This window comes from Schistocerca piceifrons, chromosome 3 (assembly GCF_021461385.2).
Source record: "Schistocerca piceifrons isolate TAMUIC-IGC-003096 chromosome 3, iqSchPice1.1, whole genome shotgun sequence".
Classification (NCBI taxonomy): Eukaryota; Metazoa; Arthropoda; class Insecta; order Orthoptera; family Acrididae; genus Schistocerca; species Schistocerca piceifrons.
In genome coordinates, this window is record NC_060140.1 from 375,370,775 (window position 1) to 375,396,809 (window position 26,035).

The 26,035-nt window shown below is 40.8% G+C and overlaps 1 protein-coding gene across 5 annotated transcripts in view; it reads left to right on the top strand.

Annotated features, from left to right (window-relative positions):
- Positions 1-9,350: 9,350 nt before the first annotated feature.
- Positions 9,351-26,035, top strand: part of LOC124787981 (thymidine kinase 2, mitochondrial-like) — a 106,233-nt gene continuing 89,548 nt past the window's right edge. Inside the window, exons 1-2 of one of the 5 annotated variants that reach the window (XM_047255000.1) lie at positions 9,351-9,865; positions 17,242-17,367. Coding sequence is in view for 1 of the 5 variants with exons in the window: in XM_047254998.1 (XP_047110954.1) it covers positions 9,539-9,543 (5 nt within the window). In the remaining 4 variants the exon portion in view is untranslated. Of the gene's footprint in view, positions 9,866-17,137; positions 17,368-26,035 lie in introns of all 5 variants that reach the window. The other 4 variants (XM_047254999.1, XM_047255001.1, XM_047255002.1 and 1 more) reach the window with 4 other exon arrangements.

The window sequence follows — 26,035 nt, forward strand, 5'->3', positions numbered from 1 at the left end:
GGAGTCTTGATTGGCAAAGTAGTCGAAGATGGCGAAGAGTCTTCTGTGTCAGTCATGCTGTCAAGGAATACCAATGACCAGAATCTTACATCAATAATGCAAATATGTATGTATTGATAAAAAAAGCTTGTTATTTGTTACCCAGAAGGCCTCCTGTAATAAGATGAAATGGAAATGAAATGAAGTCCCATGCTTCTTTACAGAGCGTAGGGGAACGATGCGGGAGACCCACACTGCCTTACTAGGCAAGGTCCTAGTGGAGGTGGTTTGCCGTTGCCTTCCTCCGACCGTAATGGGGATGAATGATGATGATGAAGATGACACAACAACACCCAGTCATCTCGAGGCAGGAAAATCCCCTGACCCCGCCGGGAATCGAACCCGGGACCCCGTGCTCGGGAAGCGAGAATACTACCGCGAGACCACGAGGGGCGGACTACTTACCATCTAATATGTGTGTATTTAAAAAAGTGCAATAAAAGCCTTGAAAATCTACTCTGAGCTGAACATCACAAGGAGGTAACTTAAAACATAAATGAACCCTTGCAATATGCCCACAGCTAAATTAAAGAAAACTCACTCAAGTTATGAATACCTGGGCATAAAATTATTCAATACTTCACCTTTACAGGTGTATCATGTCTTACTTAATGATTTTAAAAGAAAAACTGAAACATGATCGAAAGAAACGTCTTTCTACAATATTTCAGAATTTCAAAACTATTCTAAGTATGACCTGAGGTACTAAATGATTTCTAACTCTAAACTATTTTGTATTTCTATGAACTGTAAAATTAACCCTTTCAATACCTGCGGAACATATTTGTCCCACTTCACTTTTTCGTGCTTCACGACCAAGGGGACAATAGAAACCCACATCTGTAGTGTACTGCCATCTACTGGAAATCTTCCTACTTCTTGAAACCATTACATACTTCTTCCCGCCAAACAGTTGCATTCTGCTGGAAGTTGATCGATGCTGTGCACTTGTTTGATAGCTTCTGTGAAAGTTTTTTCGTATTTTTCAACTTTTCTTTTGTAAATAAGTAAGGTAACCGTAATAACCATATTGATTGTGTTTCTTATCATTTATTTGTAAATATTTCACTTGGAATTTCAGTAAAAAATGTATTTCTGCGACTTGGTAAATAGTTTTTAGTTTTTGACTGCATGAATATCAATCACATGCCCAATGGGACATATTTGTCCCACATATTATTTATAATTTCGTTATACATTCGACATTTTGGCTTTATTTCTTTCTCTGTGTGATGCTACATCACTTGGTTTGGTAAAGTATTCATACAATAATAATAAAAATAACAACAACAATAATAATAATAATAATTATTATTATTATTATTAGTTGCACAATACAATGTGCTAGCCCAATTGCAGACCTTATTTCCGTTTTCTTTTTAGAAATGTCACATCTGAAAGATGAAGAACTTCTTAAGTATTACTTTTCGCTTCCTGATAATGAAGAATTTTCGGAGGAAGAAGGTGATGATGTAGCTGCAGATGGACTCACCTGTCTTGATGCATCCAAAAGTACATCTACTGATACTACGCTGACTAGGACATTGGCTGAGCCACCTAGCTATGGTCGTCACAACAATGGTGACAGTGCTAGAATGGAGGTGGCAGAAAATGATGGTATTGTGTGTGCAGTAAAAGAAAATGTCGCCGAAATTACCAATGACACTGCAAATGAGGTTGTTGTGTGTGCAGAACAAGAGAATGGGGCCAAACATGCCAATGAAACTAAAACAGAGTGGACTGACGATGTAACTTATTTTGAAAACTTATCAGCATCTCTTGATGGAAGTGCTGATATAAAGTTCGATTTAGGACAAAATGATAAAGAAAAAGATTATTTTTGTACAATTTTTACTGATGATTGTTTGAGGAAGATCAAAGATGTAACCTCCACACAACTCAAACATGTGACAAAATTACTAGAGTTAAATGGGTAAGACAGGCCAGCTACAATTGGAAAGACTCTGACATTAAAGAAATAAACTATTTTATTGCCATTCACATTCTAATGTTAATACATAGGCTGCTTGAACTGAGTCACTTTTGGTCCACCGACCCACTTTTAGGTGTAAGTGCAATTTCTCAACTAATGAGCAAAACCAGGTTCAAAAAACTGACTGAAAACATTCATTGCGCTGACAATGCTACAGGAGTACCAAAAGATGAAGCTGGCTATGATCGACTACACAAATTATGCCCAATAATTGACGCTATCAACAACAATTTGAAAGAAGTATAGACTCCATCAAGTATCAAGGCTGTTGATGAAAGTATGGTCCCATTCAAAGGGTGTTCTTCTATAAAGCAGTACCTTTCAATGATGCCTGTAAAACGAGGTTATTAAATTTGGTGTCTTGCCGATTCAAAAACAGGTTTCATAACCCAGTTTGAGGTGCATACTGGAAAGGACGCCCAAGACTCATCATTCACTTTGGGAGAAAATGTTGTGCTCCATCTTACTGAGTCATACATGTACATTCACTGACTAATTGTGTTCGATAACTTCTTCGCGTTATACAATCTGATGAAGTCACTAAATGAAAGAGGACTTTTTGGAGTTGGAACATTGAGGACAAACAGGAAGGGACTTCCAGGTATGATGAAGAAACAAACAAATTACAATGGGGCCAGTTTATGTTCAAAACAAAGGGATGTATCTCAGCAATAAAATGGTGAGACAACAAGACTGTGATAATACTAAGTACTTATCATAGCCCAAAACATGTAACCTTTGTCAACAGGAAAAACAGAGATGGTACATCATCTGAGGTCTTCTGTCCTAAAGCAGTTTCATAGGATAATACATTTATGGAAGGTGTGGATCGCTTTGATCAGATGTGTGAGAGATATGCAATTGGAAGGCGATTTCTAAGGTGGTGCCATCGTCTTTTCTCTTTCGTAATTGACCTGGCAATTGTTAACAGTTTCATAATGTGGAACTGTAAGCATGAGGGAGGACACAACCGGTTATCCTTTCGCCTTTCAATTATCAGACAACTAACAGCAGTCATGAAATCAAAAGAAGAGGAAGACCAAATTTTCTAAGAAGAAACAAGCCGGATGTCAAGAGTGTATCAGACGAAGTTCGCCATCAAGCTGTAAAACATTTCCCAGTAAAAGACACAAGTAAACGCTGCAGGTTCTGCAGCACAAGCAGATGGAAGTACGGACCAACATGATGTGCATACACTGTGAAGTTCCTCTATGTGCACATCCTTGCTTCGAAAATTCATAGAAAATAAATGTTTTTGATATCTGCATTGGTAGAATCAACATGAAACATCATTTGCAATATAACTCTTGTATTTCTATAAATTGGTCACAAAAATTAATTATTTTTGCAAAAGTTGCAGCTGAAACTAAATATTCTCTCTTATGCTCTGTTTTTATTCAGACCTATGCAATGCTCCCAGCTAATGACCAACAGGACATACAAAATATTTTTAAAAAAACTGGTCGTAGCAATTATACACTTTTTATACATTTCACCTTAGAAGCTATTCTTTAAGCAAAATACAAAACAAAAATTTAAAGAACTGAGCAAAAACTAAGTCGGTCATGAAAGAGTTAAGAAATTGTTCTCTAGTTTATATTTAACATGCCATGTGTTATCATTGTGAAGGGAAACGAAAATACAATAGTCATGGGTGACTGGAATTCGAGTGTAGGAAAAGGGAGAGAAGGAAACATAGTAGGTGAATATGGAAATGGGGGACAGAAATGAAAGGGGAAGCCGCCTTGTAGAATTTTGCACAGAGCACAACATAATCATAACTAACACTTGGTTTAAGAATCATGAAAGAAGGTTGTATACATGGAAGAACCCTGGAGATACTAAAAGGTATCAGATAGATTATATAATGGTAAGACAGAGATTTAGGAACCAGGTTTTAAATTGTAAGACATTTCCAGGGGCAGATGTGGACTCTGACCACAATCTATTGGTTATGACCTGTAGATTAAAACTGAAGAAACTGCAAAAAGGTGGGAATTTAAGGAGATGGGACCTGGATAAACTAAAAGAACCAGAGGTTGTACAGAGATTCAGGGAGAGCATAAGGGAGCAATTGACCGGAATGGGGGAAATAAATACAGTAGAAGAAGAATGGGTAGCTTTGAGGGATGAAGTAGTGAAGGCAGCAGAGGATCAAGTAGGTAAAAGGACGAGGGCTAGTAGAAATCCTTGGGTAACAGAAGAAATACTGAATTTAATTGATGAAAGGAGAAAATATAAAAATGCAGTAAGTGAAACAGGCAAAAAGGAATACAAACGTCTCAAAAATGAGATCGACAGGAAGTGCAAAATGGCTAAGCAGGGATGGCTAGAGGACAAATGTAAGGATGTAGAGGCCTATCTCACTAGGGGTAAGATAGATACCGCCTACAGGAAAATTAAAGAGACCTTTGGAGATAAGAGAACGACTTGTATGAATATCAAGAGCTCAGATGGAAAACCAGTTCTAAGCAAAGAAGGGAAAGCAGAAAGGTGGAAGGAGTATATAGAGGGTCTATACAAGGGCGATGTACTTGAGGACAATATTATGGAAATGGAAGAGGATGTGGATGAAGATGAAATGGGAGATATGATACTGCATGAACAGTTTGACAGAGCACTGAAAGACCTGAGTCGAAACAAGGCCCCCGGAGTAGACAATATTCCATTGGAACTACTGACGGCCGTGGGAGAGCCAGTCCTGACAAAACTCTACCATCTGGTGAGCAAGATGTATGAAACAGGCGAAATACCCTCAGACTTCAAGAAGAATATAATAATTCCAATCCCAAAGAAAGCAGGTGTTGACAGATGTGAAAATTACCGAACTATCAGCTTAATAAGTCACAGCTGCAAAATACTAACACGAATTCTTTACAGACGAATGGAAAAACTAGTAGAAGCCAACCTTGGGGAAGATCAGTTTGGATTCCGTAGAAACACTGGAACACGTGAGGCAATACTGACCTTACGACTTATCTTAGAAGAAAGATTAAGGAAAGGCAAACCTATGTTTCTAGCATTTGTAGACTTAGAGAAAGCTTTTGACAATGTTGACTGGAATACTCTCTTTCAAATTCTAAAGGTGGCAGGGGTAAAACACAGGGAGCGAAAGGCTATTTACAATTTGTACAGAAACCAGATGGCAGTTATAAGAGTCGAGGGACATGAAAGGGAAGCAGTGGTTGGGAAGGGAGTAAGACAGGGTTGTAGCCTCTCCCCGATGTTGTTCAATCTGTATATTGAGCAAGCAGTAAAGGAAACAAAAGAAAAATTAGGAGTAGGTATTAAAATTCATGGAGAAGAAATAAAATCTTTGAGGTTCGCCGATGACATTGTAATTCTGTCAGAGACAGCAAAGGACTTGGAAGAGCAGTTGAATGGAATGGACAGTGTCTTGAAAGGAGGATATAAGATGAACATCAACAAAAGCAAAACAAGGATAATGGAATGTAGTCGAATTAAGTCGGGTGATGCTGAGGGAATTAGATTAGGAAATGAGGCACTTAAAGTAGTAAAGGAGTTTTGCTATTTGGGGAGCAAAATAACTGATGATGGTCGAAGTAGAGAGGATATAAAATGTAGGCTGGCAATGGCAAGGAAAGCGTTTCTGAAGAAGAGAAATTTTATAACATCCAGTATTGATTTAATTGTCAGGAAGTCATTTCTGAAAGTATTCGTATGGAGTGTAGCCATGTATGGAAGTGAAACATGGACAATAAATAGTTTGGACAAGAAGAGAATAGAAGCTTTCGAAATGTGGTGCTACAGAAGAATGCTGAAGATTAGATGGGTAGATCACATAACTAATGAGGAAGTATTGAATAGGATTGGGGAGAAGAGAAGTTTGTGGCACAACTTGACCAGAAGAAGGGATCAGTTGGTAGGACATGTTCTGAGGCATCAAGGGATCACCAATTTAGTATTGGAGGGCAGCATGGAGGGTAAAAATCGTAGAGGGAGACCAAGAGATGAATACACTAAGCAGATTCAGAAGGATGTAGGTTGCAGTAGGTACTGGGAGATGAAAAAGCTTGCACATGATAGAGTAGCATGGAGAGCTGCATCAAACCAATCTCAGGACTGAAGACCACAACAACAACAACATGTGTTATCATTAGTATGTGAATTGTAACTACATCACCAAATGTATTTGTACAATATATGATGCACAAAAATCCTGAAAGAGGGTTCAAAATAAATAAAACGTTCATATAAGAGGTTCTTACAAACTTCACACTAAACAAAAGATATACAATACAATGAGGTGTATATGATAATTCTTAGGCTGTCGCAGCCAAATTACTGCACTGAAGATGTACTGGAGTCCAATCCCACGAAAACTCGTTGCTCTACATTATTATTGATATATTCAGTGGAGTAGGACTTGGCCAACAATATCTCCTCTAAGTTTATCTGAAACTGAAGTGTACTGGAAGCTAAATTTTTTTTCTGCTGTTAGTGGACATGGATAAGGGACGCATTTCTCGAGTATAGGAAAACCAATCAAGAGCTTGTAGTCCCATCAACAAAAGAAAATTAGGGGAAAAACTCCTGTAGACAGAAATCTTTGTACAGTGATTGGGGGAGGGTGACATGAATGGCGTACTAAAAATCCACTCCTGTGAGGTGCGAGTGTTCGGGTGGGGGACATTTAAAGGTTTTTCTCGAATAACTCGAAAACTGTGGCTTCCGTCGAAAATGTTTCCCAGTACAAAACTAAACTACGTTATACTTCCTGCAAGAATTATCCCATTCGTTTTGTTTTCTAGAACTAATAGTTCCTGCATTGCAGTGGATGGGAAAATTGCAAGTGTTTTAATGGTATAAATTTAATAATTAATGCCCACTGAACTTAGAAATCACAGAAATTTTTACATTAGTTACTATAAAACAACGTCATATCTTTAGTGGGGACATTTCAAAAATCAACAATTGTATTATTATCATCACCATTATCATCATCCTGCAGATCGAGTAACAGTACAGTATTCGTACACATGATGCCATGTGCCACCACCAATGGAACATGTAACGTCAGCTTTTCAGCATCTACATCGTGTGCGGAATACAATGCGGTTACCATTATTTTCTCTCATTCAGTCCTCAACTCTCTACATACGAGGTAATGATTCAGAAACTCGATCCAACAACTCGTCTGAAGTGAACTGACAATCGTCATTTCCCTCTATGTACTCGAATATTTCCTCCACTGATGCAGTAATTCCTTTGACTTCTGGGTGTCCCGTTTTCTACATTTAGAAAAAGAACAGATATCTTTCATCAGCAACGGGTAGATTCCCAACATAGAGGACACGTGTTCAGATGGTGTCTCCTTAAGTCACCCTTCGGCTCCTCTGGACGAACTGCAATTGTATTATTGTAACGGAAGGATCGAAGACTGTAAATCTTTCGCCGTAGTTTTAGTGTTTTTTTCTTCTGTTTGTCAAAAAATTCGCTATCAGTAGCTTATACGAAGAGTCACCTAATTTTAAAGCCAAATTTCGTTTCAGTTGAATGCAGAAGTTTGACTCCAGCTGACATTGAACAGCCTCTCTTAGAAATCCCTTAATTGACTTGAGATGTGGTGTACTCTTTTCTGCAAGGTGCGTTAACGACAACACGTTTCTTGTTCCTGAAACTTATCACCTTTCCCACCTTATTTCAAATAACCGGCAATTACCAATCCACATACTCCTTTCTCACGAACATTGCATGGGTCACTGACAATATCACTCACACAGACTAAACACTTATCATGCATTGTTTTTAGGAACATATATAAAAAGTCTTTTAACTACGGCAAACAAATACTCGCTTAATAAACTGAAAGTCACTCCACTATACACGAGCACAGTGAAGTTATTTTGTCCTCTCACACAAGAGAACCGGACAGGAAATGCTGGGGATGGTTTAGTCAATTATCCAGTGTGTGTACTGAAGGGTGAGCAGTTCTCTGGGGGGTGGAGGGGGCGGGGGGGTGTACTGACCTTTGCCAGAAGAAAGCCACAACGGTTATACATAATAACTAACAATCAGTTACCCTACCAACAATGCAAGGCGTGCGGACAGATTTAAATAGATTCTCTTCGTATGAGTAGTTATATTAGTAACTAATACCTATATTCCATTTAGCGTTAACCTATTTTATGAAAAATAAACACTTCTCAGACGTGTCTGTGCACAATGCATTTTATGGAAAACACGCACTCTTCCAGATGTGTCTGAGCATTGCTTCACCAGTGATTTACGAGGTGTGCCGCAGAAGGGTCGGTATGAATGTGAAACGTCTACAGTTGTCTGCTGCGACGTTGTGGCGTAGAGAGACTGGAGACTCACTTGCTCGCACTTCGTTTTGGCAGCGCACAAAATGGGAAGTAAGGCGACCTGCCTTCCCCAACAGTTCTACCCTCCACCTCCGCTTCTCCCGCGGCCACCAGCCACGTCCCCAGAACACAATTTATCCCTTAATATGGCTTTACTATACGTAAATATGGTCTGTCGCTTAATGTTTAGTCTTTATCAACTTCATTTAGCAACGAACATTATTTTTATACCATTGAAACACTATTTTAATCACTTTTTCCATTCTCTATAATGCAGAAACTATTGTTTACAGAGAAAAATTAACTAGACCTTTTTTTTAATGCAGACAAATTTTGTACTGGGAAACATTTTATCTAGAAGCCTCTATTTTCGAGTTATTCAAGAGAAAAGGTGACCTTGAAACGCCTCCCCCCCCCCCCCCCCCCCCAATCACAGCTCACAGGTGGGGATTTTATAGTGTATCGTTCGTGGGACTGACCATTAACACTTTACAAAATTTGCGACTACACGAATTTTTTCCTCTATTCACCCTTTCGTTGGTCTCCGTTGAGTGAACTATTGAGACTGCAAACAAAGCATGAACCACCTTTACGACTACAAGTCGTCACTTAATTCGTAACGCATTATAAGGCTCATACAGGAAGCTCAGTAAATACAATGGATATCGGCAACAACGAAGTCATAGTGGCGGAATACTGAAATTTCTTACCATGATGCCAGTCGATGTTTTCCAACGTATTGCGAAAATTTACGCTGTCAACATTGACATGTGCTCTATTACGATTTATCAAAGAATCTAACTGCACAAACAGTACACGATAACAACAAACTATTTGTTGAAATACGTCTTTTGCTCACAGCTTTTATTATCCCGCGCTATAGTTATTGTCGATCTTTATTCACTGTCTGTAAACAATCGATCAGTTTGATCCCGTAATTTCGGGCGATTATATTGGTCGAACATGTCCGATTCAGTCATTTCGAGTGTAAGTAGCAGCGTAGAACACAGAACATGAAAATATAACAGTAAACAGACAAACAGCGTTGAACCGTTGAGTGTATGACTGTGTAGTGTACGTTGGTAGAACTTGTAAATTCAAACACGGTAGTACTGTGTCAGTAGTGTGCTGTGGAAACATGGGAAGTAAACTATAATGAAAATGAATTTTCTGAAACGACATGAGGTATAGCAGAACATTCTCATACTGAACATACGTACGACATTTAGATGTAGCCGACCGGCTTAAATAGGTGATGCCAAAAATTACAGCAGACTTAATGAAGTAGTGGGTGGTAGTGAAATAGACGTCATTTATTGAGGACATGAGGTGGTTTTATTAAAATAAAGAAAAAAAACGCAAGCACGAGGAAGAAGCATTAGGTTTAATTTACAGCGTTATTGACTGACATACAAATAAAGATATCCTTTATTTGAATTATACTGTTTGAAAAGCAAGAATTTCTTAGTGTTGTGTGATGCTGGACCACCTCTGAAATCGCATAAAAGTAAGGTTAACTTACTTCGTCAGAATATTAGAGGAATAAGGTAGAAGGGCTTCTGGTCTGTTTGGAAAATTTGGAGCTCACTGGAAAGATACACCTCATGCCTATCTGAGCGCCACATAACCAGAGTTAGAGAAATTAAATGTAAAAAATTACACTCTAGCAACCTACTCATGTAGGACTAATATGGGAAAAGTAGTAGTCTCACACATAAAAAAAAACACATTAAATTAAATTGGGATAAGTAGATTTTGTAGAGATCATTACACAGAAGTGTGTGTGTGTGTGTGTGTGTGTGAATAAATGCCGAAAAATAGTTGAGTTTCAATTGTAACTGTATATAGCACTCCACAGGGGAATCTTGAACTGTTTATTAGGACTTTGGATTCCTTACTATGTTATGTCTGACAGCAGCAAGTAGTTAATGGCCTGCAGTGATTTCATTGTAGATTTTTCTAAAGGATTCTGATAGGAAAAGTGATCTGGAAACCTTATTTGCATCATGTAGTTTGCCCTTAATTGTTAACTTCCTAACACAGGTGGATCAAGGCAGCAGGATTGATAGTTATCTTCAATGAAGCTCAAAGCAAGGAAATGTCTGCATACCCAGTGACAAATGCTAACTGTGATCATATTGCACAGTTAGTTAGAATAAATAAGATACTGCCTTGTTATAGATACTCCTCAGTAGTTAATGATTCCAGAACAAACATTTTTAAGAATAATTTATAAATGATGACCGGGGTGAAATTTTTAATGAATCTGTTCCATGATAAATTTATTTCAGCATTTGAAAATAGCTTTCCACATAAATTACTGGAATAGACACTAACACATTGACTGCCATGGGCCTGCTAGTGGCCACAGCAGAGCCGCACATCTTATACTGTGTGGTGCAGCCTCTGACATAACTATGTGTGTCTGGTGTGGCCTAATGATGAAAGATCCCTCAGTAATTGTGTGACAGTCAACATAAACAGCCATGGATCACTAGTGGGATTAAAGTGTCTTGTGCAAGGAAAAGGGAATTGTATCTGCTGGCAAGAACAAGTGAAGATCCTGCAGTAGTTGCACACTACAGAAACTACTCAAAATTACTTAGAAAAGTTATTAAAAATCGAAGGACATGCGTACTTTCAAAATTCTGTAATTCCAACAACAGACTTAATGTTTTATGGAATCGGATAAAATGAGAGACAGGACAAGAACTCATAGAACAGAATAACATCACTATTAATTTAAATGGAAAGGTTATAAATAGTTATGATTAGCATACATATTTAGTAATCGTGTCTGAAATGTAGTAGTAAATATGGAGATGAACATTTCAAGACAGCAGGCAAGAGTATGTTGAACAAACAACATGCACAGAATTCAGTCATGTGGATGTCTTGTCCATTTCTCTTTCTGAAATTAAGAAAATTGATATTCTGTCAAAAATAAGTCATCTAGATTTGATGGTCTTTCCACCAGAGTACTAAAGACTTGTTCCTATATATGAGCCTAGCTTTTCTGTAATATGTAATGCCTCACTAACTCAAGGCATGTTTCTAGAGAGATTGGAATATGCGGTGCTAAACCCCTTATAAGAAAGTTTACACGAGCAAAATAAATAACTACCAACCCTTTTCACAACCAACACTGATTGCCAAAATTTTTTAAAATGTCATGTTTTCAAGAACAGTATCCCCCCCCCCCCATAGCAACAATAATATTCTCAGTAAATCACAGTTCGTATTTCAGGAGAGCTGCTCAACTGAGAATGCTATTTACACAGTCCACCAGATTTTGCAAGCACTAAATAACTAATCTATATCCGTACTCTGTAAACCACTGAGAGGTGTATGGCAGAGGGTATGTCCCATTGCAATAATTATTACGGTTTCTTCCTGTTCCATTCACTCATGGGGTGCGGGAAGAATGATTGAATGCCTCTGTGTGTTCTGTTGGTATTTTCTGTAACCTAGCTCAGGCACTTGACTATGTGAACCACACTGTTCTCGTGGATAAACAGATTTTATGGAGTTGATTGTATAGGCAACCAGTGATAATGTAATGTCTGACTAAAATAATGCAAAAAGTTGTACTTAATAATACAACCAATGTAAACAGGGGAGATTCTTTTGACTGGTAGAAATCGCTCAGTTTCAGAAAGGTGTGACATTCAGTTCTGTGCATATAGAGTCACGACACCAATGATATGTGTAGCACATCATGAGGAAATAATATCTAGGTGGAACTTTAAAAAACTTTAGGTGTCAATATTGATGAGAATTTAAAGTGGAAAAAAAAAATTTGGAACGCCTCAAACAACTCAATTCAAGCCACATTTGCTCTTCAAATCATTGCAAATCTTGGGGAGAGAGAAATTAGTAAGCTGACATATTTTCATTCGGCAATGTTCTGGGGTAACTTGACTTTAAAAAAGGACGTGCTCCTTGCTCAAAAATTTTCCATAAGAATAATGATGTTCACCTATACCGAGCGAGGTGGCGCAGTGGTTAGACACTGGACTCGCATTCGGGAGGACGACGGTTCAATCCCGCGTCCGGCCATCCTGATTTAGGTTTTCCGTGATTTCCCTAAATCGCTCCAGGCAAATGCCGGGATGGTTCCTTTGAAAGGGCACGGCCGACTTCCTTCCCCGTCCTTCCCTAATCCGATGAGACCAATGACCTCGATGTCTGGTCTCCTTCCCCAAAGAACCCAACCCCAACCCCATGATGTTCACCCACACTCATCAGATAGACATCTGTTTAAGGCGTTAGGGACTACTGCCTCAGTATATTTATTCCCTCGTGATGTTTATTGCAAATAATACACTGCAGTTCAAAAGGAACACAATGTACTTAATTACAATACCAGAAGAAAAACAGACATTCATTGCTTCACATTAAGGTTTTCTATAACACAAAATGGGATGCACAATGCTGCCACCAAAATTTTTGGTCAGTTCCCCAATGATACAAAATGTCTGACAGGCAGCAAAGTTAAATTTGAAAACAAACTGGAAGTTTCTCCTTGACAACACCTTTTATTCCACAGAAGAATTTCTATTTTTACAATGTGGGAAGGGGTGAAAGGTGGCGGATAAGAATTACTAACTCATAACAGTACTACAAAAATAAAAATAAATGTTAATAATGGTCAGCATCTACCCATATTTACACATGAATGTTATCATGAATGTGAAATGACTCATTTCACATCATTACAGTTAATTGTAAAAATGATCAATGGAACATGAAACTAACTAGCTAGCTAACTAAATTCCTTGTATGAGAAAGTATATGGTCAGCTCATCACCCATTATAATACATCTGGTAACAGCTATGAAACCTACTGTTGAGGCATCACTTGTTTGATAATTTTTAGACAATTTTTTTCTTTGCGCCTGACTTGACTAAAAAAAATTTGCTGGTAGGTATTCCAAGTAAAGCTGTTTGCTATCTAGCTACAGCCAACTTGCTTTTGTATTTTACATTGCATTAATCATATTCCATGGATTCCACAGAGAATGATCTCTGTGATGTGGAGAGAAGTCAGGAATGTACATTTAAGAGCAATACAGTGAAACAACACTGCTTGTTTGTATTACAGTGCTAATTCTGATTGTACATTAAATTTAACAGTTTCTGTAAAGATACACTTAGATTGGAGTTCTTGGATAGAAATTTCTTTTAATTAAATGTTTAAACTCCACTACATTATCTACATGGCATTTACTGTGCCCTGGTAGGTTGTACCTACTTAACTTTCTCCTTTCTGTACTAATGGTAATCACTTAAACTTGTTTTTGGTCCTAGTGTTATGTTCTTGCTTTTCTGTTTTTTTTTTTTTTTTTTTTTTTTTGTTTGTTTGTGTGTGTGTGTGTGTGTGTGTGTGTGTGTGTGTGTGTGTGTGAAGAGAGAAATAATGGTTATTACAAAGGACTTTAAGAAGTATAATTTGTTATGTGGAATATGTGTGAAAATACCAAGTTTTTTAAGAGAGTTATTCAGAATGGTCTTTACTTAACAACAGATTTCACTGTGAAAAACCACACATGTTGACAACTTGTTTTTACTGGTATACAGAACCTTACCAAAAACAATTTGTAACTAGAATTCAGAAAACTGCATGTTTGGAGATGAAATAAAGAGCATCTTTCCAACAGTCTGTATTCCCATTTGGTTGAATTGTTGGACTCAAAAGACCCACTTTGTAAGTTTGAGGATTTGTGATTGAACATATCAAAAAACGAAGCTTTAACATTTCAAAAGACATTATTTTGTATTAAATCTACATTGTACTTTGGAAAGTGCCTACAGAAGAGACCGTGTATAGACTTTTTTAAGGCAGCTCCCTCCTCTGGACTAGTCAATGCTCATATGACAAGTGTCACTAGAATTGTTAACAAGACAGGCTTATTTTTGAAATATGATTAAATCCTTACAGACGCAATAGGAAGATGTCGTATTTCCCAAGTACATGCAGCTCTGCTGTATGGGTTAATGATGATGATGATATCCTCTTGGGGTAAAATATTCCAGCAGTAAAATAGCTCCTCCCCCACTCTGATCTCCATGTGGGATGTACTCAAGAGGGTGTTGTCCTAAGGTAAAGTAAAACTGGCATTCTACAAGTCGGAGGGTGGATCAGATAGGAGGGTTAGAGAATTTAAATACAGAAATGGACTGTAATTGTTTTGAAGAGACACAATTCAGTTGTACCAACAATTTATTCATTACACAACTGTTTCCAGGAAATTCAGATTCCAACTTCAGGTATATAAGCAATTGTAACACACAGAAGGAGAAAAACCAGGAGAACAGACTAATGAAACGAGATGACTCACTTATTGTACTTGGTAATGCATAACATACAGGTGGGCGAGCCAATATAAAGGCTCCAAGCCACTGCATCTTAGGCAAAACTAGAAAAAAGAGGAGAGGGTCTAATAATCAAACAGACTTAAAGCATAACGTTTGGACAGTAGGATGAAGGAAAAAGGAACCAGAAAACAAATGTACTCCCACTGCCCACTCTCAGGCACTGAGCAACAGCCTGTGCCAGAGGAACAGAAGTGTGAAGTGATATAGGTGCACATGATGTGTGTGTCTTGTTTTTCCAGACATATTAAATTATATTTCCACCCTCCTGAAAATGGTGGTGAATTGAATAACTCATTAGTACAGCTGAAGCAAACCTCTTTAATTTAATCAATTATGCTTTTCAGTTGCAGATGGTCCTACAAACCAAATTTTGTGGAAATAAATAGGTTGAAGTTAGATATAGTGAGTGTTAGTGAAGTACTGTGGCAGCAAGAATAGAACTTTGGTTAAGTCAGTACAGTGAGATCAGCGCAAAATCAAATAGGGATAATGTAGGAGTATGCCTGATAACAAACAACAAAATAGGAATTCCTACCAGCTTTGCGAGATAAAGGAAATTATTCAAATAGTGAGACTTCCTTACTCGGATTTAGTCCCTCCAACACTAAGCAACACTCCTGGAAATTGAAATAAGAACACCGTGAATTCATTGTCCCAGGAAGGGGAAACTTTATTGACACATTCCTGGGGTCAGATACATCACATGATCACACTGACAGAACCACAGGCACATAGACACAGGCAACAGTGCATGCACAATGTCGGCACTAGTACAGTGTATATCCACCTTTCGCAGCATTGCAGGCTGCTATTCTCCCATGGAGACGTTCGTAGAGATGCTGGATGTAGTCCTGTGGAACGGCTTGCCATGCCATTTCCACCTGGCGCCTCAGTTGGACCAGCGTTCGTGCTGGACGTGCAGACCGCGTGAGACGACGCTTCATCCAGTCCCAAACATGCTCAATGGGGGACAGATCCGGAGATCTTGCTGGCCAGGGTAGTTGACTTACACCTTCTAGAGCACGTTGGGTGGCACGGGATACATGCGGACGTGCATTGTCCTGTTGGAACAGCAAGTTCCCTTGCCGGTCTAGGAATGGTAGAACGATGGGTTTTATGACGGTTTGGATGTACCGTGCACTATTCAGTGTCCCCTCGACGATCACCAGTGGTGTACGGCCAGTGTAGGAGATCGCTCACCACACCATGATGCCGGGTGTTGGCCCTGTGTGCCTCGGTCGTATGCAGTCCTGATTGTGGTGCTCACCTGCACGGCGCCAAACACGCATACGACCATCATTGGCACCAAGGCAGAAGCGACTCTCATCGCTGAAGATGACACGTCTCCATTCGTCCCTCCATTCACGCCTGTCGCGACACCACTGGAGGCGGGCTGCACGATGTTGGGGCGTGAGCGGAAGACGGCCTAACGGTGTGCGGGACCGTAGCCCAGCTTCATGGAGACCGTTGCGAATGGTCCTCGCCGATACCCCAGGAGCAACAGTGTCCCTAATTTGCTGGGAAGTGGCGGTGCGGTCCCCTACGGCACTGCGTAGGATCCTACGGTCTTGGCGTGCATCCGTGCGTCGCTGCAGTCCGGTCCCAGGTCGACGGGCACGTGCACCTTCCGCCGACCACTGGCGACAACATCGATGTACTGTGGAGACCTCACGCCCCACGTGATGAGCAATTTGGCGGTACGTCCACCCGGCCTCCCGCATGCCCACTATATGCCCTCGCTCAAAGTCCGTCAACTGCACATACGGTTCACGTCCACGCTGTCGCGGCATGCTACCAGTGTTAAAGACTGCGATGGAGCTCCGTATGCCACGGCAAACTGGCTGACACTGACGGCGGCGGTGCACAAATGCTGCGCAGCTAGCGCCATTCGACGGCCAACACCGCGGTTCCTGGTGTGTCCGCTGTGCCGTGCGTGTGATCATTATTGCACAGCCCTCTCGCAGTGTCCGGAGCAAGTATGGTGGGTCTGACACACCGGTGTCAATGTGTTCTTTTTTCCATTTCCAGGAGTGTATAAAGCAACAAGGTTCTTCCACTGAACTCTTATCTGTTAGACTATTAGCTTCCACTCAATACATGTCCATGCATTGAAAATCCTTTGCAAAAGTTCATTTTGAGGTATTATGAGATGTTCCTCTACTTCTGTATCCATCCATTGGTTTTCACAACAGTACTGATTTGGGGATTCTTTCGTGCATAGAACATGCCCCACAAGTTCAGTCTTCTTTCAGCAATGATTTTGTGCAGGTGGTGTAGACTACTTCTTCTCTGCACTTCATCATCTGAACTGTGGTCGTGATAACTGATCTCCAGGAGTCACTTCAAGCATCATTAGTCAGAAACATTATGCTTGGTTGCTGATTTTACTGATATTTTCCAGGTCTCACCTGTGTTTATGGCGTATAAGGATGACAGAGGATTACAGCTGAAACTTTGCGACAAACTTAACAGTCCAGCTGCCTTATGGATCCCTTTCGTTTGCAGATTGCAGAAACTTTCCCGGTTCTGCTTCTGATATCTGCAGCTACATCTCCATTACTACAGATAAGGCTGCCAAGATACGGATATCAGTCAACATCTTGTAGAACTTTCTGGTGCACTAGAATTTGAGTAAGCACATTTCTACTTTTTATGCACTTTGTGTTATCACCATTTATGGGGGTGGTTTGAAAAGTTCTCAGAATCACCAGGTCAGCACTAGCACAACAAGTTGTTCACGTGATAATCATTGGACTGTTGCCTGTAAACATGTGCCATGTCAATGCTCTTGGAAGAGACCTGTGGTGGTGATGTGGCTCTGTTGTTCCTGCACAGTGATTTGCAAAGATGGAAAAAAATCAAGATTCGAGCAGTGATTAAGTACTTCATAAAGAAAGGTATGAAAGCAAAGGACATTCATGGCCGTTTCCAGAATACACTGAGCTCCTTCCTGTTGCAAAGGGAACAAATGAATTTAAATTTGGTCAGAAGAGCGTAGATGATGCTCCGTGCAGTGGTCAGCCTAGATGTGTCAGTCCTCCAGAAATGATTGCAAAAGTGCACAAAATTGTCATGGAGGATCGCCGATTGAAAGTGTGTGAAATTGCTCACGCTTGCCAGATGTCATCTGAAAGGGTATATCACATTTTAACAGAAGAAATAGAAATGAAAAAAATTATCTGCAAGATGGGTACCGCGACTCTTGACACTGGATCAAAAACCCATGAGAATGGACATATGAGAACAATTTTTGGCCTGTTTTCGGAGAAATGAACAACATGTTTTGCACCTGTTTGTGACCACAGATGAAACTTGGGTGCATTACTATACCCCAGAGACAAAACAACAGTCAAAGCATTGGAAACATGCTGATTCTCTGCCACCAACGAAAGTGGGAAAGGGCGTGGCATCAGTGTTCTGGGATGCAAAAAGGATTCTGTTTGTAGATTATCTCCACCCTGGGCAAGTAATTACTGGAGAATACTATGCTAACCGCCTGGACAAATTTCAACAAAAGATATGTGAAAAAAGGCCAGGTTTAGCAAGGAAGAAAGTCATCTTTCATCAAGACAATGTCCACACACATGTGCCATTTCCATGGCAAAATCACACGAACTAAGATATGAATTGTTGCCACAAACACCTCATTCAACTGATATGGCTCCGTCTCTTCCCAAAACTGAAAAGTTTTCTTGGTGTGCGAAGATTCACTTCAAACGAAGGATTGATAGCCAGAGTTGACAACTATTTTGCAGGCCTGGAGGAAACTCATTTTCGAGATGGGATCAAGGCACTGGAACATCGTTGGACCAGTTGCATTAATCTACAAGGCGACTACATTCAAAAATAAAAAATGTTTCAGTGATGTAAGTATTTTTTTTTCTGTTCTGTTCTGAGAACTTTTCAAACCACCCTCGTATTTTTACTCATAGAGAACCGGTCATTCCATCCAACTTTGTGTTTCTGCCAGAAAAAAAATGGCTTGTTCTTATAGCTGACTAACTGGTGTTTCTTGAATCCTTTTTAGAACAACAAGACAAACATTACCTTGTCCTGAGAGAATGGTGATAACTCTCCAATTTTTACATTTGGTTAAATATCCTTGCTTATGCGTGCTTCAGTGAGATCACAACTCTTTCATGAGTAAATGCGTATCAAGCATGGGGTCACAGGCTATTGCAGCACCTTCTTCCTTTCCTGCGCTGTAATGTCAACGGTTCCTAATGGAAGGGACCGTCCACTGTATGCAGTCACTGTAAAGAAACTTCTAAAGAAACAGAGACTAGTGCATAGTAGGTGTAAAACAAAGCATAGGGCTATATATTGAGAGTTCTGAATGAAATGCATTTGGCTGTCAAGGCAGCATTGTGTGAAATCTTCAGTGGCTGCCATAGAAGAATATTGTCAACCGATCTTTCACGAAAACCAAAGAAATTGTGGTTGTATGCACCAGTTGTTAGTGGCACAAAAGTTAGTGTCAGGTCACTCATGAATGGGACAGGAACTGAAATTGAGGGTAGCAAAGCAAAAGCTGAGGTACTAAACTCCATTTTCAAATGTCCCTTTGAAAAGGAAAACCAGGAGAATTGCCCCAATGTAATCCTCATACCACTGAAAAGATGAGTGAGACTAGTGTTGAGAAACAGCTGTGAAATCATTAAAATGAAATAGAGCCCCAGGGTCCAATGAGATCCCTACTAGATTCTATACCAAAGTTGCTGTAATTTGTCATAGATCTTTCGAACAAAAACAGTGACCCCGTAGTTGGAAGAAAACAAGAAGGGTAGCAGAAGTGATCCACGAATCTACTGTCCAGTATCTTTGATGTAGATTTGTTTTAGAATCTTATAACATCTTCTGATTTCAAACATTATGAGGTATATCAAACAGAATGACCTGCTCCACGCCAAGCAGCATGGATTCCAAAAACATCGATCATGCAAAACCCAACCCGCTCTTTCCTCGCATGACATGCTGAAAGTTTTGGATCAAGGCAGTCAGGTAAATGCAGTATTTCTTGATTTCCAAAAAGTGTTTGACTTTGTACCATATCTATGCTTGTTGTCAAAATTCCGATCTTATGGGGTATCAAAGCTTGTGACTAGATTTGTGTGATGCAGCATATTATTGTGGGTGGAGAGTCATCATCAAATGTAGAAGTAATTCCCAGGGAAGTGTATTGGGATCCTCGCTGCTCATGTTGTATATTAATGACTCACAGACAGTATTAATAGTAACCTCAGATTTTCCATAGTGGTTCGGGTACCTATAACGACACACTGTCTGAAGGAAGCGGCATAAATATTCAGTCAGATCTTGACAAGATTCCAAAGTAGTGCAAAATTTGGCATATTGCTTTAAATGTTCAGAAGTGTAAAACTGTGCATCGACAAAAGGAAAAAAAAAAAAAAAAAAAAAAGTTTAGTAGCCTGTGACTATAATATCAGTGAGCCACATTTGGAATTAGCCAACTCCTACAAATATATGGGTGTAGCATTTTGTAGGGATTTGAAATGGAATGTGATCGCATATGCTCAGTCATGATTTGTTAGTAGATTACTGGGAACATGCAAATCTATCTACAAAGGAGATTGCTTACAGGTCACTTATGTGTCCTGTTCTGGAATTCTGCTGAAATGTGTGAGACTCGTACCGGATAGGACCAACAAGAATACTGAATGTACACAGAGGAGGACAAGGACAGCGCAAATGATTATAGGTTTGTTTGACCCATTGGAGAATGCCACAGAGATGCTGAAGAAACAGAACTGGCAGACTCTTGAAGATATAAATAATCTATCCTGAGAAAGCCTACTTACAAAGTTTCAAGAACCAGCTTTAAATGATGACTCTAGTAATAGACTACAACTCCCTACTTATCACTCACATAAGGATTGTGAGGACAAAATTAGATTAATTACAGCACACACAGAGGCATTTAATCAGTCATTCTTCCCATGCTCCATACATGAATGGAATGGGAAGAAACTTTAATAACAGGTATGGTGGGATGTACTTTCTGCCAAGCACTTCATAGTGGTGAACAGAGTATAGATATAGATATAGTTGTATATATCTGACTATCCTTCCTTCTATTGCTCTGTTTCTCATAGTGGCAGCCTTTATGTTGATCCAGCTATTCCCTAGATTCTGCCTTCCTTTCTTGGAATATTCTTTCGTTTACCACCTTTTGGCTAAAGTAATTTGTGGTCTCCTTCTGGGTTTGACCATCACTTCCAAATGTTTCTATGTGTAATAGCACCTAATGCATCCATTGTTAAAGGTCATCTGTGTGCAATGCCTGTGTAGGCTCTTATTTGAGCTTCAAAGCCAACATGGTAACCAATTTAATGGGGTGGGATGTACCATTTTGGTTGAGCCCACTGACAACACAGAAATACCACTGCTGAGCCTGAGATGCTAGACAGCCATGCATGCGAAGGAGTACAGGCCGTTGTTCCTAGGGCATCAGGACTCCCTGCAACAACCATCACGCCAAAGGGTCTTTGGTCTGTGTAGGAAGCATCCATGGGGAGAGCTCTTGATTAGAGTAAGTGGCATCAGAGTGGATGTTTTGCACATGAAACATATTAAATTACATCAGAACAATGGCCATTCTGATCTGGCCACCCCATCAGACAGGTACAGAAATTTCATTTTTCATTCCAGGTAGCTGTAACCATACTGATTCTCCCTACCCTGGCTACCCGATTGGAAGAGGGACATGCCAGACCTCTAGGAACTAAAAAAATTATCCAAAACTTAGTATGTACTCTAATTGATGGGGATACCTTTACTGCAATTGAGCATTTATTTTTTGGTGGAACATATTAAAGATAAATTTTGAAAACTTGAGTTGTTGGTCTGAAAGTACTATGGACCACAACTGATTAAAGTCGTCTCTGCTGCACAGTCTACAGCTCTTCAAGCATATGAACATTTGGTGACATACCAGTGACCATTGCCCTATACAAGACTTTGAATTTGGTCTAACGCATCATCTTCCACAGAGACATTACTCTTCTAACAGACGGGAAGCTAGGGCTAATTGTGAGTGCAGAGGCATGCATTCTGTCCGAAACATCCAAAAAGGTCTCAGGGATAATAGAATAGATTCAGCCACCTTTATCCTAGCCTCTGAAGGTAAATGTCATACCAGAAAAAGTTAGCCATGATGTACAGGTGTGATGTGGAATCTTACGTCCCACTGCCCATGAGGTGCTTCCAATGCTTGCGCTTTTGTCATATGTCATCCTGCTGCAAGGCAGACCCAAGCTGTGGTAACTGCAGCCAATCACTCCACAAGGTGATCCTTGTGAACACCCACATTTGAGTGTCAATTTCACAAATGACTATCTTCCATGTTCATTGGTTTTCCCAGTCTTCAAGAAATTAAGTAAAACACAGGGATATAAATCTATTCACACTTATATACTGAGGCATGTAAAAGGGATGAACACCTACATCCTGGTGATTTGATGTACAATTATACAAAATTTGCAGCCATCACTCTTGCATCCCAATTTTTTCAAAACCAGTCTCACACCATGCTCCTTTCTTGTGAGTCTTACAGCACCACTTCCCTCACCCAGCTGCAGGAGCAGCATCCTCCTCCAGCATCTTCCTGTGATAGCGCTCTTTCTCAGGACCCCTGTCCCCAGAAACCCACAGACCAGAGGCCAAACACCAGCCATTGGCTGAAGGAGTCTCAGGGCTGCATGCTGTTCATCCACCCCACGCTTGTGGGGCCATGAAAGGCTGCGGAGGAGGAGGAGGAGGAGAAGAAGAAGAAGAAACAATACAAGGCTACCCTAGAGGCACCAGGTACCCCCATGCCGTAGGATTCTGAACCAACACACATTAATGTGGTTCCACCTGCAACAGTAACAAGCAGTGGTCATGGGTTGTGTTCTCTTCGTGCCTACTGTACACACCTGCAACCTGATAGTTCAGTGGAACTGTAATGGATATTACCATCACATGCTGGAACTGCAACACTTTATTTCCTCCTCTTCTGCAATTTACATTGCTCTGCAAGAAATATCTTTGACTGATAACCATTCACCACACTCCCTGGTCATCATGCATTCTGTTGGAACCAAGCTGGCCCTGAGAGGGTATCTGGTTCACACTGATGCAGTCAGTGATTGAACTCCCCTTCGCAACATGTTGGAAGCAATAATGTTGGGAGTTTTTCAGATCTCCAGGTAGGCCACTTACTTAGAAGAACTGACCATCTGAATCCAACAATCCCCCCCCCCCTGGCCTCTTCTACTTGACCAGCATCATACTAACAATGATCTGTGTCTCTGCTGTGCAACACTTCCTGTGGGGGAGCACCACTGTGTCTGGTGAGGCCTTCTATATGGCCAACATCTTACCGACCATGATCTTTGTCACCTTAGTGATGGTACTCTTACACACTTCAGTGCTGTCCATGGATCCTTCTCAGCTATCTACTCAACAATGTTTTCCCACCAGTTTTGTGGCTTTACTGCATTGGTCACTACATTACAATCTTTGTGACAGTGACCACTTACCAGAGTTCTTGTCACTTTGTTTCCACCGCCAGATGGACTGACTACCACATTGGGTGTTTAGAAAAATCAACTGGCAATTTTATGCCTCTGATGCTTGCCTCCCTTCCACCTCCCCCTTCAGACTCATCAACAGGATTGTGCAAGATGTCTCCCAAAGCGATTACCCATGTTTCTGGAACTGCTGTTTGCCTTACTAAAGGTCTATTCCACCACCAGCTGATGCCATGGTAGCTGTTCAGGATCGCCAAAGAGCCCTGGAACATTTCAAGTGATATCCTTCCTTCAAGCTGTTGCCTCATCTCACAGTAAGGCCCCAGGCCCTGACTCAGTTCATATCCAGATGATCCAACACCTGAATGTTACTGAAAGACTACATTAGTAGGGATCTTCAACCATATGTGACTTTAAGCTGGGCAAAAACCCTATGTCTCTCAACACCTACTGCTCAATTAGCCTCACCACCATGCTCTGCAAACTGCTTGTCAGGTTGTTGCCTGCAGAGTTCTTGAGTATCTTGGCCGTTTGTTGTCCCCCTGTCTGTGTCGTTTTTTGGAGGGGTGATAAACAAATGACCATCTAGTCCAGTGAAAACAGCAATGTAAGAGACCTTTTCTAAACATCAGCATCTCACTGCAGTCTTTTCTGACCTAAATAAGGTATATGACACTGTTTGTGCCATCACGTTTTATTTACCTTCCATGATTGAGGCTTTTGAGGCTCCCTACCAATTTGTATTTGTCAGCTTTTATCCCACCGGTTGTTACAGGTTCTTGCTGGTGGTTCACTCGTCTCTCCACAGGTCCAAGAGAATGGCATCCCACAGGTCTGTGTCCCGAGTGTTGCCATCAAAGGGCTAGTGACCTCTGACAGGCCATAGGTCAGCCCTGCACTGTATGTCATCAACTTTTTCATCCGGTGCAGCCACCACTCTGTAGCCTTGGCTCAACACCAGTTCCAAGATGCCATCTGACAATCCTCGGAGTAGATCCTTCCTCATGGTTTCCAATCCTCTCCTGCAAAATCGTATGATGGTCCATTATGACCCAGAATTCTACTTGGGTATCCAGCACATGGAACTTGTTGCACAGTCCCATTTTTTGGCCCTTCTTTGTGATAAAACCTGACTTAACTGCCCGTGAATTGTTCAGGTGGGAACTTTCCCTGCAGTACAATCTACGTTCCCGTAACCCTCCTGGCCTCAACCTTCGTTAGTCACTGTCCTCACCTATCCAGCCCCCTCCCTGTTTCCATTCCAGCACTACAAAGCCGTCATTTCACCACCACACCCAGTCTTTTAATTTCTTTTATTTCTCTCCTTTCTGCTACTTACCCCCTCCCCCCTCTGCACCTTCTCTCCTGCCCTCTGTCTAAACTGCAACACTTGACTGTCCGCCACTCCCACCATGCTATCCCTCCCCCCTCCCCACCTCAGCCTTCTCCTTACCCCCACCCAGTCCCCACTCCCATTGTGCACTGGTGCTGCTGTTCGCAGTGTGGTCTCAGGTCTCTGAGACTGCAGATGTGTGTGCAAGTTGCATTTGTGTGTGTGTGTGTGTGTGTGTGTGTGTGTGTGTGTGTGTGTGTGTGTGTCCCTTCTCTGGTATTGTGACTTAACTGCCCATATTCATCAACTAAAGACTAGTTGCATGCAGAAACTTAACGCTCTTTGCTTCCTTGCACACATCTCTTGGAGTGCGGATTGTGGTACTCTTCTCTGTATTTACCAGGTCCTGGTTCCATTCCGACCGGACTATTGTGGATAGGTGTAGTGCTGAGCTATCTGTCCATCTTTGACATTCTTAGACCCAGTCCATCATCGTGGAGTTCGTCTGGCCACTGACACCTTGCGGACTAATCCCATAGACAGTGCCTGTCGAAGCAGGGATCTTACATTCTCAGTTCCAATGGAACCAACTTGATGTATCTCATTCTTTTTGCACACAAGAGGTGTTGACCCGCTGATACCTTGCCCTTGGGTGAGACTACCAGTTGGAATGCGCCTTGTAGCCCTCTGCCAGAACCTCTGCCTCTCCTCCATTGAGTGTGCTCCCCTTGTTTTCTCGTGACCCCCATCCCATGCCACAAATTAGGACCAATCTACAGGGTGTCCCACTCAAACAGCCCTGATTTCAAGGACCAGTAGAGAAAAACCACAGTAGATATGACAATGAAGAATGCACCACATTGTAGAGCATCTCAAAGAATTTATATTCCCACATCAGAAGTGCCAAGTATCATCGACAGAGTGCAGCATAGTCACATGAAATGAAAATGGTGACTCTACAGCAGCGCATGCAACCAGTAGTGTGATTTGCAGAAACAATTACTGAGCAAAGAAATTATCGTCATGTGTATGAATGTGATCCACCTGATGTGAAAACAATTATGGAATGGCATAGGAAGTTTCTGGCAACAGGAAGTGTTCTGAAACATTCTGGTGGTGCATGTTATGGAGTTTCAGAAGAGACAGTGCAGGACATCAGACAAGAGTTTCTCAGGAGCCCACGTAAGTCAATTCATCAATCATCTAGGCAACCTGATGTACCTCAATCAACATTGCATCATGTAGTTCACCAGCGTCTTCGTATATGTGCTTACAAAGTCCAAATTTTGCAACATCTGACACTGAACGAAAAACCACACCAGCAACAATTGGCTGCAGATATGCTGCACCATATTGATATGGATGCCAGCTTTCTGGAAAGATCTTTATTCTCAGATGAGGCAAACTTTCATCTATCAGGAAGGGTTAATAGGCA